Consider the following 16,295-nt stretch of genomic DNA (forward strand, 5'->3'; position numbering starts at 1 on the left):
TAACAGTAAACTTAAGTTTAAATCTATTGTTAACTTAAACTTAACAATAACTTACAAGTTAACAGTAATTTGAGTTGATAATGAGTTTTTCACTGTTGAGATGAACTTAAAATTTGAGTTGAGGAGTATAAACATACAAAGAGCTATTGTAATTGGTAAACCAAACAATTTAGTTAATAGTGTTGGTATTTTAGTATTTATGTATTTTTGATTGAGTATATATATATATGCATCGTTGATTGACTATTATAGTTTTAGATAGCATATATGTTGGTATTTTAGTATTTATGCATCTTTGATTGAATATATATATATATATATATATTTATCTTCAAGTATCACAATTAAAAAAATAAAAAATAAAAAGAACGCCAAGAAACTGCTTAGACGTCCGCCTAGACGACTAAGCGTTGGGCGCCAAGTCCGACGTCTAGAAGCGCCTAACGTTTAATGTAACATTACCGCCACCAATTGAGGATTGATTATTCTCAAGGATCTTAATAGATCCACCGTCCACGTAGATTCGGTCGCAATTTTCTTTCTTAGTTAGCTAATTTTACATCTATTTTACGTAAAGTGTTATTTTTTGTCCAAAACGATATCTTTGACATTGAATTTGAAGGTTGCGTTTGGCAAAAGGTTAGTGGAGGGTATAAGGAGTTTAAACCTTCACTAAACTGTGAAACACTAATTTATTGATAAGGGGTTTGTTAACCCTTGATAAGTGGTTAAGAACACTTAACCTATCAAAACCCATCATTTTGACGGATTTACAATTCTGCCAATTAATACGGTTCAATACTTAACCCCATCTCTCAGTCAAGGGTAGTGTCTCATTTATTACCTTAGTTATAAAGTGTAGGAGCTATCAATAGTTGCTCTATAGTTTGTGCGCTGAGTAGTTATGTTAATATTTTTGATTCACCATAGCTATATAAGCTAGAGTAGTGTGTAATGTCTAATTTAATATTTTAATTATTAATTGTAAGAGTCAGTGTTTGATAAGGGTAGCTATTTTAATATTTTAATAGTGTTTCATCAGAAACATATTTTAAGAATGCAATACCCAACTCGTCATGCCTCTTAAATTTTAATCTTTCTACTTGACCTTCCTTAACCCCGTGTCAAACGACGGCAAAAAGAATAACTTTATCCTCTTGTCAAACGACGCCGAAAAGAATAATTTTATCCTCTTGATCTATCAACAATAGAGCTTTTCACTGGACCTAAAATATTTCATCTACAACTCCTTATCTCCTAGAAAGACTATGCTCTTCTCAGATCTTTGCAAGTAAAATGTTGCCTTATGCCTTTTATATATTCTATCAACTCTTTGTCCCTTAATCAAACTTTATTCATGACTAGCCTCTAGACCTCAAGCGGAGTTGTTTTGTAACCGTTGTTTGAGATGATCCATTCTCTATTGAGAGCTCGTTATTGAAAATTTATCTGAAATCAACCACCTATCTAATAAGATTCTTTATTGCTAAGATTGAAAATATTCATCCTCCTCTCCAAAGCATTCTTCAAATCCCAATCCATGCTTGTGTCACTAACTTGTGCTTACCTTAAGTTTAATAAGCTATTAGAGCCTCACTTTGTAATCAAGAAAGCTTGTTGGTATACGTAGTCAAATATGAGTTCTCACGTAACTATTGTGTTGTGACAACAACTCTATTATGTGATTGTAAGCTATGAACACTTCAAATGGGAAGACAAGTCAACTCTTGCCTGCTTGAGGTTGTCAAGTAAGACTGAGTGTGTTGTAATCTAATAGGAGCTTTCGCCTGAAGTTCCTTAATAGTTCTTGGAAATCCTAGTTGTGATGCTTGGTAGGTGGATTTAGCTTGATTGAAGGGTGAACCACCATATATATATATATTGTGCTGGAGCTGCTTGCTTATTATCTTCTCTGCAAACAATTTAAAAATAGAAAGACCCTTCAAGTTAAACTTATTATTCCATATCTCAGGCAAAATTTTAAAAATTATCCTCATACTCCCAATAACCCTATTCATCCCTTCTAGAGTTCTTAAATAACTATGTTTACAAGTTAATTTACATAAACTAGCTTGAGGATTTTAAGTGCAAGTTGTGAGTTAGAATTCATAGATGTTTCTCCCATATACTGAAGAAACTTGTAGTCTTAATTTTTCATTCTATTGGCTAAAAACGATATAACTTATTTTATGGATAGAACTTCATGACTCTACCTAGTGAGCTATGTGTTTTGTTGACATATTTTTAGCCAACATGTGCTTAAGTCTAGACAATGGTATACTTTCGTAATATCTCCTTAATCTTTTGTTTCCCTGAGCTCACATGTTTGTTGTCTATTTAGCAATTTATTTTAACAATGCGTATGTGCTAAACATACTACTTCCTTTATAAATATTAAATAAAAGTAAGGCCAAATCATAGGAAACATCAGGTCAAAAAGTCTTATCGTTTAATTTTTAATTATGTAATCTAATGTTACAAAAATTAATTTAAAGAATATATGTGTAGTGTCACTCTATCCCCTTATAAAAATTTCCTCCTCGAAATTTTTATGGATCATGAAATAGAAATACATATTGTTGTTGCATTCCATCTTTATTTTTCCAAATTGCTTATTCCATGTCGTGGTGATCCCATAACACTTTAACAAGCGAAATACTCCTATTTTGCAGTTCGTGAACTTTCTAGTCTAAGATTCGCGCTAGCCTTTCTTCATACAGATAATTGCTCTCAATTTCAAAAGTTTGTAGTAGAGCATATGCGAAGAGTCTAGAAGGTCTTCCTTAAGCAGTAAAATGTGGAATATATCAGTTATCTAAGCTAGGCCGTAAATCAAGCCTATAGGCCACATTTCTTATTCTCTCTGAAATTTCAAAGGGTCCAATGTACCTTGGACCGTGTTTATTGCCTTCTCCGTAATTGACTACTTCCCTTCGCAAACGATACATTATCATGCACTTGAAATTCCAAATCCTTTCGTCGCTTGTCAACCGATATCTTTAGTTAGCTCTGAGCTGCTAACATTCTTTCTAAAGGTATAAACATTTACAATTGCTTCTTCAAGCATAGGAAAAAGATGCGGCTTTTAACTCTTTTCTGTCACTTACTTTATCCCACTAAATAGGTGACTTGCATCTCTGACCATACAATGTTTCGAAAGGTACAATTCTAATAGTAGCTTGAGAGTTGTTATTATAAGCAGATTCAATCTAAGATGGCTCCTTAGAATCATATACACACGCACACACAGAAATATTTGTGTTCTAACTAACAACTTGAAAAATTCTAGCTAACTTACATAAGCTACTTGTATAGATAGTTATAATATTGAATCTGAGATGACCCATACCGATTATAATTACATTTGGTGCAACACAAGCAATATTTTGATTAGCTAACTTTATCATGTTATAAGTTACTGAGATTAAAATCTTAGGTCTTAATTACATTCATTTCTACAATGATAAAATAAAGGCTTAATTGCATTTAGATACCCTATATTTTCCCCTACTTTGCACTAATATACCCTAACTTGTTTTTGGCAGCACTTATATACCCTTAAAACTTGCTCTTAAATACCATCATTTATGCAAACGTGAGAATTTCCTTCTACAAATTCTCATGGGACACTCACATGCTAATTTTAGAGCTCTTAACCCTTAACTTTTGTTAAACTTACAGTTAAAACTACAATAATTCTATTTCAAACCTCCTTAATTTTATTTTAAAATAGAATTTTGATAGGTTTAACAGAAAATTTTATAAACATTTAAGCTTTAAAATGTTCTAAAATTAGCATGTGTGTCGCATGCGAATTTTTTGGGAAAATTCTCATGTTTGCATAAATGAGGTATTAAAGTGAAATTTTCAAAGACTTTAGGGTATACAAGTGCTGCCAAAAACAAGTTAGGCTATATAAGTGCAAAGTAGGGAAAACTATAGGGTATTCAAGTGCATTTAAGTCTAAAATAAACTCAGTTTTTGCCATAATACATGTTGATATTATTGCCTGTATTATCTGTATAATACATGTTGATCAAATTGCTACCTGATTTTATTATACTATTTCTTTCGTTTGTAGATACAAACAGCATACAACCTCAATACCAAAGGAACCTTTACTGTTAATTGCATTTATTAATTGATCTATTGGCATATATCTGAATTATACAAGGCCTCGAGCCTAAAGTTATAATCATTATCGTTTATCGTGGACAGAGACATAAAGTGATATCGGCATGTAAAGTGGTCGCTAAGGAAATTGTATTTCACGCATCGTAACTATTCGTACTATTGAACGATCAAATGATTTTATTGCCTTCATTACTGATTATGTTATTTTATTACACGATAAATACACAACACAGATACTGTTGATCTCACTGCGCTAGTGATTTCACCAATATGTAGCTCATTTGTTTATTAATCAACCTTTTTAGATCAAGAGGAAACTTAGAAAGAATGATCTGCAGAGAGTAGTTGAAAATGTGTCTTTTAAATGTACTTGACAAATAATAACATGTAAGTATAATATGTACGTAAAACAGCAGTGTAAAGGAGCTGGTCGTCTATGTTGAGTCATCTTCATTTGAAATTGCACTGACTTGATCCCCGGACTAGATTCTACAAAAGAAGACTAACTTGGGGCATGACAGAGAAGGTAGAGATTATCCTCTCCTGGTTACGGGAACTAGAAAAGTGAAAATCTCATACTACTTTCTTTCATTGGCATACGAACTTAAAGGAGAAAGTTGATGTTTGCAAAAGCATTTGACACTGAATGTAATTATTCTCTCCTGGATTCAGCCAAAAATGTGTGAGAAAACCTAACCAAATAATTAAGTAATATCGAGATCCTTCTTTGTAGACTTTCCTCCTCTTGAGGCGAAAAGCTGTTTTCTCGAAAGCTGTCCAATGAGCATCTTGATCCTTTGGAAATTTATATTTTCAACCATTTTTCCAAATTCCATGTGAATATGGAAACTATGCAAATTCAGGTGAAGATTTCCCTAACTTTCTTTAACTTCCCTTTTGATTCAATATGCCAAAAACAGCCCCCTTCCTATTGTCTTCATACTAGGACTTCATCATATGTACATTTAAGTACATCTATATAACTATAGATACTTGTTTCTTTTCTACAATCCACTAGATCCTATTATAAGAGTTTTCTTTCTGAATATTTGAAAATCTTCAAAATCTCTCAGTTCTCGTCTCCAACTCTATCCACTGCCTTGGTGAACAGTCTAATGAAAGTAACATGAACAAAAATGAAAAAAACAATAATTGTATGCATACATGAAATCTCAATTTTAAGAAACAGTAAGAAAGGAAGAAGAAGCTGAAACAGAAGAAAGAAAACAGGCTCTAATTTATTATATATTAGGTCATACTAAACGTATACTTAACTTCAAAATTTTTGCTAGTTCTAAACAAGAATACCTTTCAGCTAAAAACAAAGAAAGACAAAAAGAACAATACCTGCCCATTACCTCTCGAACCAAGATGAGGTGTAGCTACAGTAATAAAATTCATTGCTTCTAGACCATATATGGTTCCTGTGGTATTGTCACCAGCACAGACGCCATCTGATGGGTTCCCTACGAGTTTTCCACTTGAAGTTCTGTAAAGTCGACCAATTGCATATCTTGCAGCAAGTCCACCCATAGAGTGCGCAATGAAAGAAATTTTTTTCAGCCCGGGTCTTCTGTTGATGACTCCAATGACCTGTCAATATATGCCAATGGGCAAGAAAATAAAAAATAGATGGCCAACAGTGGGAGACGAATCTACCACCAAAAACCAAAAGGAAGAAAAATTGTCATTTCTTATAACTGGACAGATTATCTGATGATTAATCTACCTCTTCTGCCAAGCGCTCACCCATAACATCAACACCATCCAATGTCAGTGTGTACCCGTTGCATTCACTACCTAAAAGCATCACATATGTTAATGGCCATATGGTTTAAAGTAGCATCAAAATCGTGTTACTACTCTTATAGTATAAGAAATATACAACATTTTGAAATGAAAGAGACTAAAGGGAAATAATAAATGATGTAAATTAAATAATTTTATACAGATCTTAGGGAAAAGATAAATGAAGCAATAAATATCTCACATATTAGGTTTTATATGTGAGCTAATAAGACATTCCTGAGAAGTGACATGAGGACAGTCGATCTTCATTATCATCCGAGCCTTTCCTCACTTAAATGAGATTGGGTATGAAATGCTCCAATGAGAAAACTCCATAGGAACTTCACAAAATTTACATCTAGTTGTAATATATCATCTCCAGGTTCATGAGCTATTTGTGGGAACTATTAGAAACCATCCAGATTTGCTTCACAAATCGAAATACGTATGGATGAGTGACAGGTGATTTTAGAGAATCTACTTTGATATGAATCAATCTAATGATCTAGGTTATGTACTGTTGCTCACCAATTATCTGGACATCATCTTTCAAGATAGTGTCAAATTTAGGGAACATATTTTATGTTACGAGCCCTGTAAAGAAATGAAGGATGAGACTTTCTTCGTTATAGTGGTTGGGATCATGAAAGACGAGATCTGGCAGGGTATTTATCCAAAGTATTTAAACTTTTAACTGGTAAGCACATTATTTTCTAGAGAAGTGTCAGCACAATTGTTTTATGATGATACTAAGACCTTTAAGATACTCTGGATTGCTAACTAATATGTGTAGAGGAAATAAATATACCGAATATCTTTAGGGAATTATAAGAGTGACAAAAGTCCTGGATAATTATAAGCTCCAAAAAAGGGAGGTAGAAGTGTATGGTAGCTTTCCTAAGACATGGTTAGTGTCAAGTCCTATCCATATTGGTAAATGTTAGTGATAAAATCTTAAAATGAAAAAGACACAGTAGTTTACATGTGTACTCTTATATTTAGAGAAGTGGTAGAGATGGTTCCTTTTCAAACTAATGGAGCTTGTTGCAACATTTCTTAATAAGGAAAGTACAAGTACAGATACTTCTAATGCATGAGATATTTTAAAGGACATAAATCGCGATAGGTCATAAACAATGTTTGAAAAAGCTTTTTTGAAACTCATTTCAAAATTCGCTTCAAACCTTTTTGAAGGATAAATGCTTCAAAACTCAAAGAGTGAAGCTATTTGTTCCCTTGAAGCTTATGCCTCAAAGCTTAAAGCATAGCTGAAGTGAGCTCTTCGTGCTTCATAAAGCACTTCTCTTTTAAAGCGCGTGCTTTAAACACGACAAGAGGATATAAAAGTATTTTTGACTAACATTAAAGTGCCTCTATGTATCTTTAATATGACCATGTGAGTATAAATAACGTACATATGTATGTAGATATGTAGCTTAATTTATCGTGATTTGCACCTATACTTCACATATTTAATTCTTGTTTACTAACCAAGACATGATTGTATCTAATTGTAAATTATTATACCACTACATATTGTATGTTCATAAGTTTTACAGATTTTAAAATTAAAATGCTTAAAGTTGTGATACGGGTGTATCTTCTCTTCGCGAGCTTAGCGATCCTCATGGGAGCTTGAGGATAGATGATTCTCATGGTATCTTGAGAATAGAGTAGAGGAGTCGTGGACGAGACCATTGGAAGCAACGAAGTCGAAAGGATTCATCAAAACTGCAGAAATTACAGTTGGACTCTGTCCGGTCGACCGGCGTGGTCACGGCGGTCGCCCGCATCGTGCACGGACCCCAACTGTGTCTCGGGACTGAGATCGGTCGACCGATGGTGGCACTGCGGTCGACCGGAGAACCCTGTAATCGATTTTCCAGATTTCGTCGTTCTGACCGGTCGACCGACTTGGGCACTGCGGTCGACCGCGTCGCGGATCCGGGCCTGGGTCTGTTTCCTGCTCTAGTTGGGATTTCTGTTTAGTATAAATAGAAACACGACTTTTCTAGGGTGGAGAACTCAGTTTGTAATCAGAAAAGAGATCAGGGAGGTTGTTCTTTGATCTAGAGAGATTGTGAGAGAGAGATTTGTAAAATCCAATTGATTCTCATAATCTAGAGAAGGTATTTTTCTTCGCCCTAATTCAACTCTTGTGTTCTTCTGTCGTTCTTCTTCTTTACCCACTCTTGATAATTCCGCGATCAAGAGTGCTCGCACGGCAACTCGTATCAAGTTGGTATCAGAGCACCTAGATCCTGTGAAGGGGGAACCTGTGTATGGTCCTTACTCGCTCACAATACAAGAAGCTTGGCGAGATCCTTATTTCTTTAAAAGGAATCCAGAAATTAAGGAAGGAGAAGATGACTGAAGCAGATAATTCAGCGAGACTTGATGCCATGGAGAGACAGATTGAGACGATCGGGACGACTCTTACCCAACTCGTGGGTCTAATCAACGGAGGTGACAAAAAGGAGGAATCTTCTTCGAAGGGTAAGAAGAAACTCGTCGAATCCGACGAAGAGAGCGAGGAATCTGATTCAGAGGGGGAGACTGAGATTGTCAAGACTGCTGGACATCAAAGGGGTAAGAACAATTACCAAAATCTGAAGATTGACTTCAAGGTTGAGATTCCTGTTTATGATGGGAGTATCAACGTGGAGAAGCTTGATGATTGGATCGAACGTATGGAGATGTACTTCACTCTCTACGGATATTCGTCCAAGGAGAAGATAGTGTTCGCGACACTGAAGCTTTCCGGGCACGCGTTGACGTAGTGGAAATCCTATTGCAAACAGGAGAGGAAAGCGGCGTCGTGGAACAAGTTCAAGGAACTACTTCGTAAACAGTTCTATCCAGTAGGGTTCCTTGAGGAGCGTTGGTACAAGTGGTATGGCTTGCGCCAAAAGTTTAATCAGACCGTTCAGGAGTATACGACGGAGTTCCAGCAGCAGGCGATGGTTCTAAACATCGCAACAGACGAGTATCCCATCTTCATGAAGTACATGACGGGTCTGAATGAATACATCCGGAAGGAGATGAAGCTGTTTTCAGTGGAGACAATCGCAGAGGCGAGCGTGAAGGCCATTGCCATTGAGGGCAGGCAGAAGAAGGGCAATGAGACAAAGGGGGATTCCAAACCATCGGGGAGCAAGACGGGTGGCTCTCAGTCTAAGGATGAGAAGAAGAAGGTTGACTCGGGGAAAGCAGGATTGACATGCAATCACTGCAAACAGACAGGGCATGTGGCCGATCGTTGCTGGGATAAGTATCCTCATCTGAAGCCAAAAGGATTGAAGAAGAAGGAGGAGAAGAAGGCGTACGTGATAGCACAGGGTCCGAAGGAGGTTCCCGGGATGACCGAACCCAATAGCAGTCTCAACCTTATGGCGGGGAAGCAGGCTACCAAGGAAGATGACGACCCGAGGGAGCAGCTCTTTGTTCTGAAATTGCAGGTCAAGACCAGCTTAGTGGATGCTATTGTAGATCCAGGGAGTCAGAAAAATCTGATATCTGAGGCATTAGTACAGAAGCTGGGATTGAAGACGGTGAAGCATCCAAAGCCCTATCCATTAGGGTGGATTCAGAAGGAGGCGGGATTGAGTGTAGTGAACCAGTGTTCATTCAGATTTGCACTCCACGAGTCGTATATTGACGAGGTCACATGCGACGTGGTTCCGTTAGATGTTTGCCAAGTTATTTTGGGCAATCCTTATTTGTGGGATAGATACGCAGTATATGATCGGCGAGCCCAAAAGTATACGTTCACCAAGGATGGCGAGCAATTCGTTTTTCGTTCGGCGTCTCTTCCACAGGAGACGAGCTTGGTGACAGTGACTCAGGCTAAGAGGTTGGTGAATGCGGGCAGGAAGTTCGTTTTATTGTTCATTCGGCTGTATGAAGAGCAACTGAGTAGGATGTGCTTGTCCGTCTTGAGCAAGCTTCAGGAGGGAGATCTTGAAAGGTTAAAAGCAAAGTATGCGGACTTGTTTTCGGAGATCACGGGACTACCACCACGTCGAGGTGTAGAGCATGAGATTATGTTGACAGGGGAGAGTTCCTTACCTAACATAGGCCTATACCGCACATCAGTACTAGAGTCCGAGGAGATCAAGAAGCAAGTTCAGGAGCTCTTGGAGACAGGAGTGATTGTGCCAAGTTGTTCGCCTTGCGGGTCACCAGTGTTGTTGGTGCCCAAAAAGGATGGAGGTTGGCGCATGTGCGTAGATTATCGGGCACTCAACAAGATCACAATCAAGAATCGCTACCCATTACCGCGGATCGATGATCTTATGGACCAGTTGGAGGGAGCGAGGTTTTTCACGAAGCTGGATTTGAAGTCTGGTTACCATCAAGTGAGGATTCGGGAGGAAGACACTTGTAAGACTGCGTTCAAGACCAAGCAAGGCTTGTTCGAGTGGTTGGTGATGCCGTTTGGATTGTGCAATGCTCCGGCTACCTTTATGAGGCTTATGAATGATTTGTTGCGACCATTTATAGAGGATTTTGTGATAGTTTACCTTGATGATATCTTGGTGTACAGCAGGACCTGGGAGGAGCATCTTGTTCATGTTGAGAAGGTATTTGAAGTGTTGCAGGACGGACAGCTGAAGCTCAACGGGAAAAAGTGCGAGTTCGGGAAGGACGAGTTGGTGTATCTCGGCTTCATCGTAGGGAAGGGCCAGCGGAGGATAGATCCAGGCAAGGTGGAGGTGATCACAAAGTGGCCGACGCCGAAGACAGTGACTGAGGTGAGGAGCTTCATGGGAGCTTGCCAGTATTTGCGCAAGTTCATTCGACATTTTTCGACTTATGCGGCACCGTTACATGGCCTCACAAAGGCTAAAGTTCAGTTTGAGTGGGGAAAGACGCATGAGGAGGCTTTTCAGTTGCTAAAAAGGAAGATCTCGGAGGCACCAGTGTTGGCGTTGCCGAATTTGCAGCGGACTTTCGAGGTAGAGACCGACGCGTCTAATTATGCGATGGGCGCGGTGTTGATTCAGGATGGGAAACCGGTGGAATACTATTCTGAGAAGTTTTCGGGTGCTGTTGCGAACTACCCAACCTACGACAAGGAGTTCTATGCGCTATATCAAGCAATTAAGCATTGGAGGGTGTACTTGTTAGGGAAGGAGGTGGTCGTGCATTCGGATCATAAGCCGTTGGAGTTCTTACATGCCCAGACGAAGCTACAGCAGGCGCGGCACATGAAGTGGATGTCTTATTTGATGGCTTTCAACATCATTATTAGGTACAAGAAGGGGGCGACGAACAAGTTGGCCGATATGTTATCTCGCCCACCGATAAGGTCGTTGTTGGTGGCGACGCGTATTCAGCCCTTGGTTCCTTTTGAGTATGTTCAGTTGTATGCATCCAGTAGAGACTTCGGTAGTGTGTTTGAGCAGGCGAAGGCTGGTCGAAGGGGGGAGTATGCACTTGGAGATGATGGCTTATTGTATCGTGGGGCATCACTATGCATTCCGGAGGATGGTGATAGGTTGCAGTGGATTCGGGAAGCACATACCTCGCGTGTGCAAGGGCATTTTGGCATTCAGAAAACGCTTCTCAATCTACGGCGACATGTGTTTTGGCCACGGATGCTTGATGATGTGACCAAGTATGTTGGAGGGTGTAAGTTATGTTGTATTTCGAAGCCTTCTAACAGAAAGAGGGGATTGTACCTACCATTACCGGTTCCTTCTAGGCCGTGGGAGAGCATTTCTATGGATTTTCTAGGAGGGTTGCCAACTACGAAGCGCGGGCATGACTATTTGTACGTTGTGGTGGACCGATTCAGCAAGATGGTGATATTGATTCCTTGTAAGAAGACCGTGACGGGAGCGGGTGCAGCACAATTGTTCTTCGAACATGTGTGGAAGCACTTTGGGTTGCCGAGTTCGATTATTTCGGATCGGGATAGCCGTTTTCTCGGGCATTTTTGGGATTCTTTGTGGAGTTTGATGGACACCAAATTGAAGAAGAGCACGGCATTTCACCCACAAACAGACGGACAAACGGAGGTAGTCAACCGGACTATGGTGCACATGTTGCGGGGGTATAATTCTAGGCATCCTAAGACTTGGGATGAGAGTTTACCATATTTGCAGTTTGCTTTCAATCGGGCGATTCATGGATCTTCAGGGAAGTCACCGTTTGAGACTTGTTATGGATTTTTACCGCCGAGCCCGTTCGATCTTGTGTTTTCAAGTGAAGCCACAGTGGACGGCAAGGAGGGGAGTGAGAGACAACGTGCTCAGCGATTTCTTGAGAAGATTGCAAATATTCATGCCACGGTTGAAGCTCAATTGAAGAAATCGCAAGCTAAGTACAAGGCGAAGCATGATCAACATCGGGTTCCTTGTAACTTTGGTAAAGGCGATATGGTATGGCTAAAATTGAGTAAGGAGAGGCTCAAAGGAGAAGGGAAGAAGTTGAAGCCTATTCGTTATGGTCCGTTTCGGATTATCGATCAGATTGGTGACAACGCTTTTCGTTTAGATTTACCACCTTACTTAGGCATGTATTCGGTGATCAATGCCGAGTACTTGAAGTTGTTTGAACCTCCGTTATTGGATGATGAAGGTGATGACAAGTTGATCTTACCGCATGTTGAAGACTTGTGGTTTGATAGAGAGGAGCCACTGAAGGAAGATTGCATTTTGGGACGGAAGACGACCACGACGAGGCGGGGGACGAAGGAGTCGTTTCTCATTGGACGTCAAGGTCAGGTACCTAGCAAGGCCAAGTGGTTCAACAGAGAAGGAGGGGCTCGCGAGTTCCCTCAGCTGAAGTTCTAACTTGAATGAGACTTCAAGTTCCTAAAGGGGGGACCCATGATACGGGTGTATCTTCTCTTCGAAAGCTTAGCGATCCTCATGGGAGCTTGAGGATAGATGATTCTCATGGTATCTTGAGAATAGAGTAGAGGAGTCGTGGACGAGGCCATTGGAAGCAACGAAGTCGAAAGGATTCATCAAAACTGCAGAAATTACAGTTGGGCTCTGTCCGGTCGACCGGCGTGGTCACGGCGGTCGACCGCATCGTGCACGGACCCCAACTGTGTCTCGGGACTGAGATCGGTCGACCGATGGTGGCACTGCGGTCGACCGGAGAACCCTGTAATCGATTTTCCAGATTTCGTCGTTCTGACCGGTCGACCGACTTGGGCACTGCGGTCGACCGCGTCGCGGATCCGGGCCTGGGTCTGTTTCCTGCTCCAGTTGGGATTTCTGTTTAGTATAAATAGAAACACGACTTTTCTAGGGTGGAGAACTCAGTTTGTAATCAGAAAAGAGATCAGGGAGGTTGTTCTTTGATCTAGAGAGATTGTGAGAGAGAGATTTGTAAAATCCAATTGATTCTCATAATCTAGAGAAGGTATTTTCCTTCGCCCTAATTCAACTCTTGTGTTCTTCTGTCGTTCTTCTTCTTTACCCACTCTTGATAATTCCGCGATCAAGAGTGCTCGCACGGCAACTCGTATCAAGTTGTGAGGCAGCCACCTGACGCTTTGAACCCTAAGCCTTGCTTCATTAAAGGGTCTGACTCTTCGCCTTGGGCTTCAACTTTTTAAAACATTGGTCATAAAAAAAACAGCATTAATGTACTAACACTCTAAAAGCATATCACCAGGGAGGCAGAAAATAATACAGGAAGAAGGTGAATCAATAAGCAGGAGAAGAATTAAATTGATATCTTGAGCATAACTTACAATGGATTATCACTTTGTCAGGAAGTGCTTTAACAAACTGGTCAGCTCCATATTGCCAGTCAGCAGTACTGCAACAAGGAGGATGACATATATAGAACTTAAAATCAGTAAAGGTAAGAACATCAAACAATGAGGAGCAAGCAACTTAGTATATGCAAAAAGAACTTGCAAGCAACAACATTACAGTTTTCATGTAGGTTCAAAGGATGAGTTCTAGAGGAATCGCACTTGAAATCCTTAGAAAAATAATGGAGGCATAGAGTAATACTACTGAGGAAATCATTTTCGAATTAACAATTAGGTATCATAGACCTCAACAACATTTCTCGAGTTAAAACTTCTACATGTGTCCGTATGAAATAAAGCTGTTTATATAAAGTAAAGGGATGGGTAATATGCTAGCTAAATGGGGGTCTTAACTAACATTCTGAGAAACAGGAAATTTATGATGATTTAACTATTTTTTATAGAATAATATATTTTAATGGTTAATTATTATTCCAGCTGACATGAGATACCAAACGGAATCATAGTCTCACAACTAAAACCTCAATTTTTTATCAGAAATTTCCGATCTTTTGAAAGATCAAATGTTTGGATCCATTTAGTCCCATATTGTTAATTTTGGGTTTTAAGAGATTTTTGTTCCCTAAGTCTCATACACAATCCAAAAACCACAATACCAAGTAATCCAGCAAATAGATATCAACAACTCATGCCACTAAATCCAGCCGTTTCAGTGATATTATAAAAATCTAAATAAATAAAGATTAAGCTACATTCTGAGTTTCACAAACAACGCAACAATGTAGATACTCTCATACAATGCCATTTCCTTAATGAAATCTAATCTTCTGGCAATTTACGTTCCAATTAAGAACTAAACCCCAATACCCAAAATCCATCTCAAATTCAATCCCTAATCATCCTGAACTTCAATACCCCCCATAAAATTTAGCAATTTAAATCGTAGAAAATCTCAAATTTGTTACCTCCCAAGAATCCCGTGGACCATGACAACGAGATGATCAGAAGAAGAAGCGGAATGTCTCGAAGAACTCAAGACATCCGTACCTCCATTCACGAACTCCTCCGATCTCACTGCTTCTTCGTCTCCCATACTAGAGATTAATTGAAAAAGGGAGAAATTTTACGAGAAATTGAGAACAGGAAAGAACAAAAGAAATAAAAAGGACACAATGCATAGTTGGTAGCACGTGTAAGCAACATAAAATGGAGTAAATTACACATAACCTCCTCAACTTAACCTTTAATTGCACTAAACACCATCAACTCATTATTGGCACTCAGCTCCCCTCACGGAGAAATTTTTAAAATACCCTCATTCCCAAATTTAATTCTAAAAATCGATCCAATCTAGGTTATTTAGTGAAACCGACCCAGTTTCTGGCCACGTCAATAGCATGGCCAGAAACTGGGTCTTTTAAAAAAATCAAACTTCTAATTAGTCAGGGTTAGCAATCCCGACTAATTAGAAGCTCTTCCACTACGAGCGGCATTCGCAAAGCTAAACCCCGACCAAAGTGATCAGGGTTGCCAACCTCAACCAAAATGGTCGGGTTGCCAACCCCGTTCATTTGGCAACCATGAAGAGCTAACAAATTATTTCCTTTCTCTTAAGCTTTTACTTAATAATTCAATGCTTTCTCAAGCAGGAGCTCCATGAAGAGCTTGGCATTAACCTTTCAAAAGATACTTTTGAGTTAATTTTTATTTTCATTCATGAATGATGAGGAGGCTCTTTTCTCTACGGTCACTTCCAACTTTAATTTTGTGAGAAATTCTGAATAAATTATGCCCAAGTATTTATCATATTTATTTGTAAACTTATTTTAATCTTGCTTGGAAGTTAGCTCAAGATTCATGTTATTCGTCCTTTCCTAGTAATATGTACATTTTCAATAATATGTACGTTTGTTAATCCCAATAATATGAAGTGATTTGCTAATGCAAGCTCTTCATTGAGCTCCCAAATGAACGGGGTTGACAACCGCGACCATTTTGGTCAGAGTTGGCAACCCCGATCACTTTGGTGGGGGTTTATCTTTGCTAAACCCGTTCATATTGGAAAAGCTTCTAATTACTCGAGGTTGCCAACCTCGACTAATTAAAAGTTTTATTTTTTTAAAAACGACCCAGTTTCTGGCCACGATGCTGACGTGACCAGAAACTATGTCAGTTTCAATAAATAATCGTAGATTGGGTCGATTTTTAGAATTAAATTTGGGAATGAGGCTATTTTGAAAATTTTTCCTCCCCTCAACTCATGAAAAAAAGGTCATATACAAAGTTCAAATTGAAAAGTGTGTTTTAGCATATATTCAAAATGGAAATTTTATATAACTAATATGTAACATGTGCTTTGCATATTAAGTAATGATATAAGACTAAAACATTCGAAGGTCATCTAACATTGCACTCGTCATGACTTCTTTTTTAGAACAACGACGAGGACTCAAACAAAGCCCTGAGCCACCCACTCGCTATGAATTTATTAACATTTATATTAGTTTTTCTCTCCATGAATTTTCATACTTGTACAACTAATAGATTGATGTTTTTTCGTAAATTAAAGGTGAAATTGATCATAGACTTGTTCATTTCTCCAAAGAAAAGCAATGCACTCTTGTCTCTTAAT

General features: G+C 38.8%; 1 protein-coding gene across 2 annotated transcripts in view; it reads right to left on the reverse strand.

Annotated features, from left to right (window-relative positions):
* The window catches only part of LOC109824937 (putative lipase C4A8.10), a 36,504-nt gene extending 21,684 nt beyond the window's left edge, over positions 1–14,820 (reverse strand). The window contains exons 1-4 of one of the 2 annotated variants that reach the window (XM_020391579.1): positions 14,629–14,820; positions 13,637–13,704; positions 5,864–5,934; positions 5,493–5,727 (exon numbers count right to left, since the gene is read on the reverse strand). In XM_020391579.1, the coding sequence (XP_020247168.1) occupies positions 5,493–5,727; positions 5,864–5,934; positions 13,637–13,704; positions 14,629–14,756 (502 nt within the window). In that variant the 5' untranslated portion in view covers positions 14,757–14,820. Of the gene's footprint in view, positions 1–5,481; positions 5,728–5,863; positions 5,935–13,636; positions 13,705–14,628 lie in introns of both variants that reach the window. The other variant, XM_020391572.1, reaches the window with a different exon arrangement.

The sequence above is a fragment of the Asparagus officinalis genome, chromosome 1 (genome assembly GCF_001876935.1).
Source record: "Asparagus officinalis chromosome 1, Aspof.V1, whole genome shotgun sequence".
Taxonomy (NCBI): Eukaryota; Viridiplantae; Streptophyta; class Magnoliopsida; order Asparagales; family Asparagaceae; genus Asparagus; species Asparagus officinalis.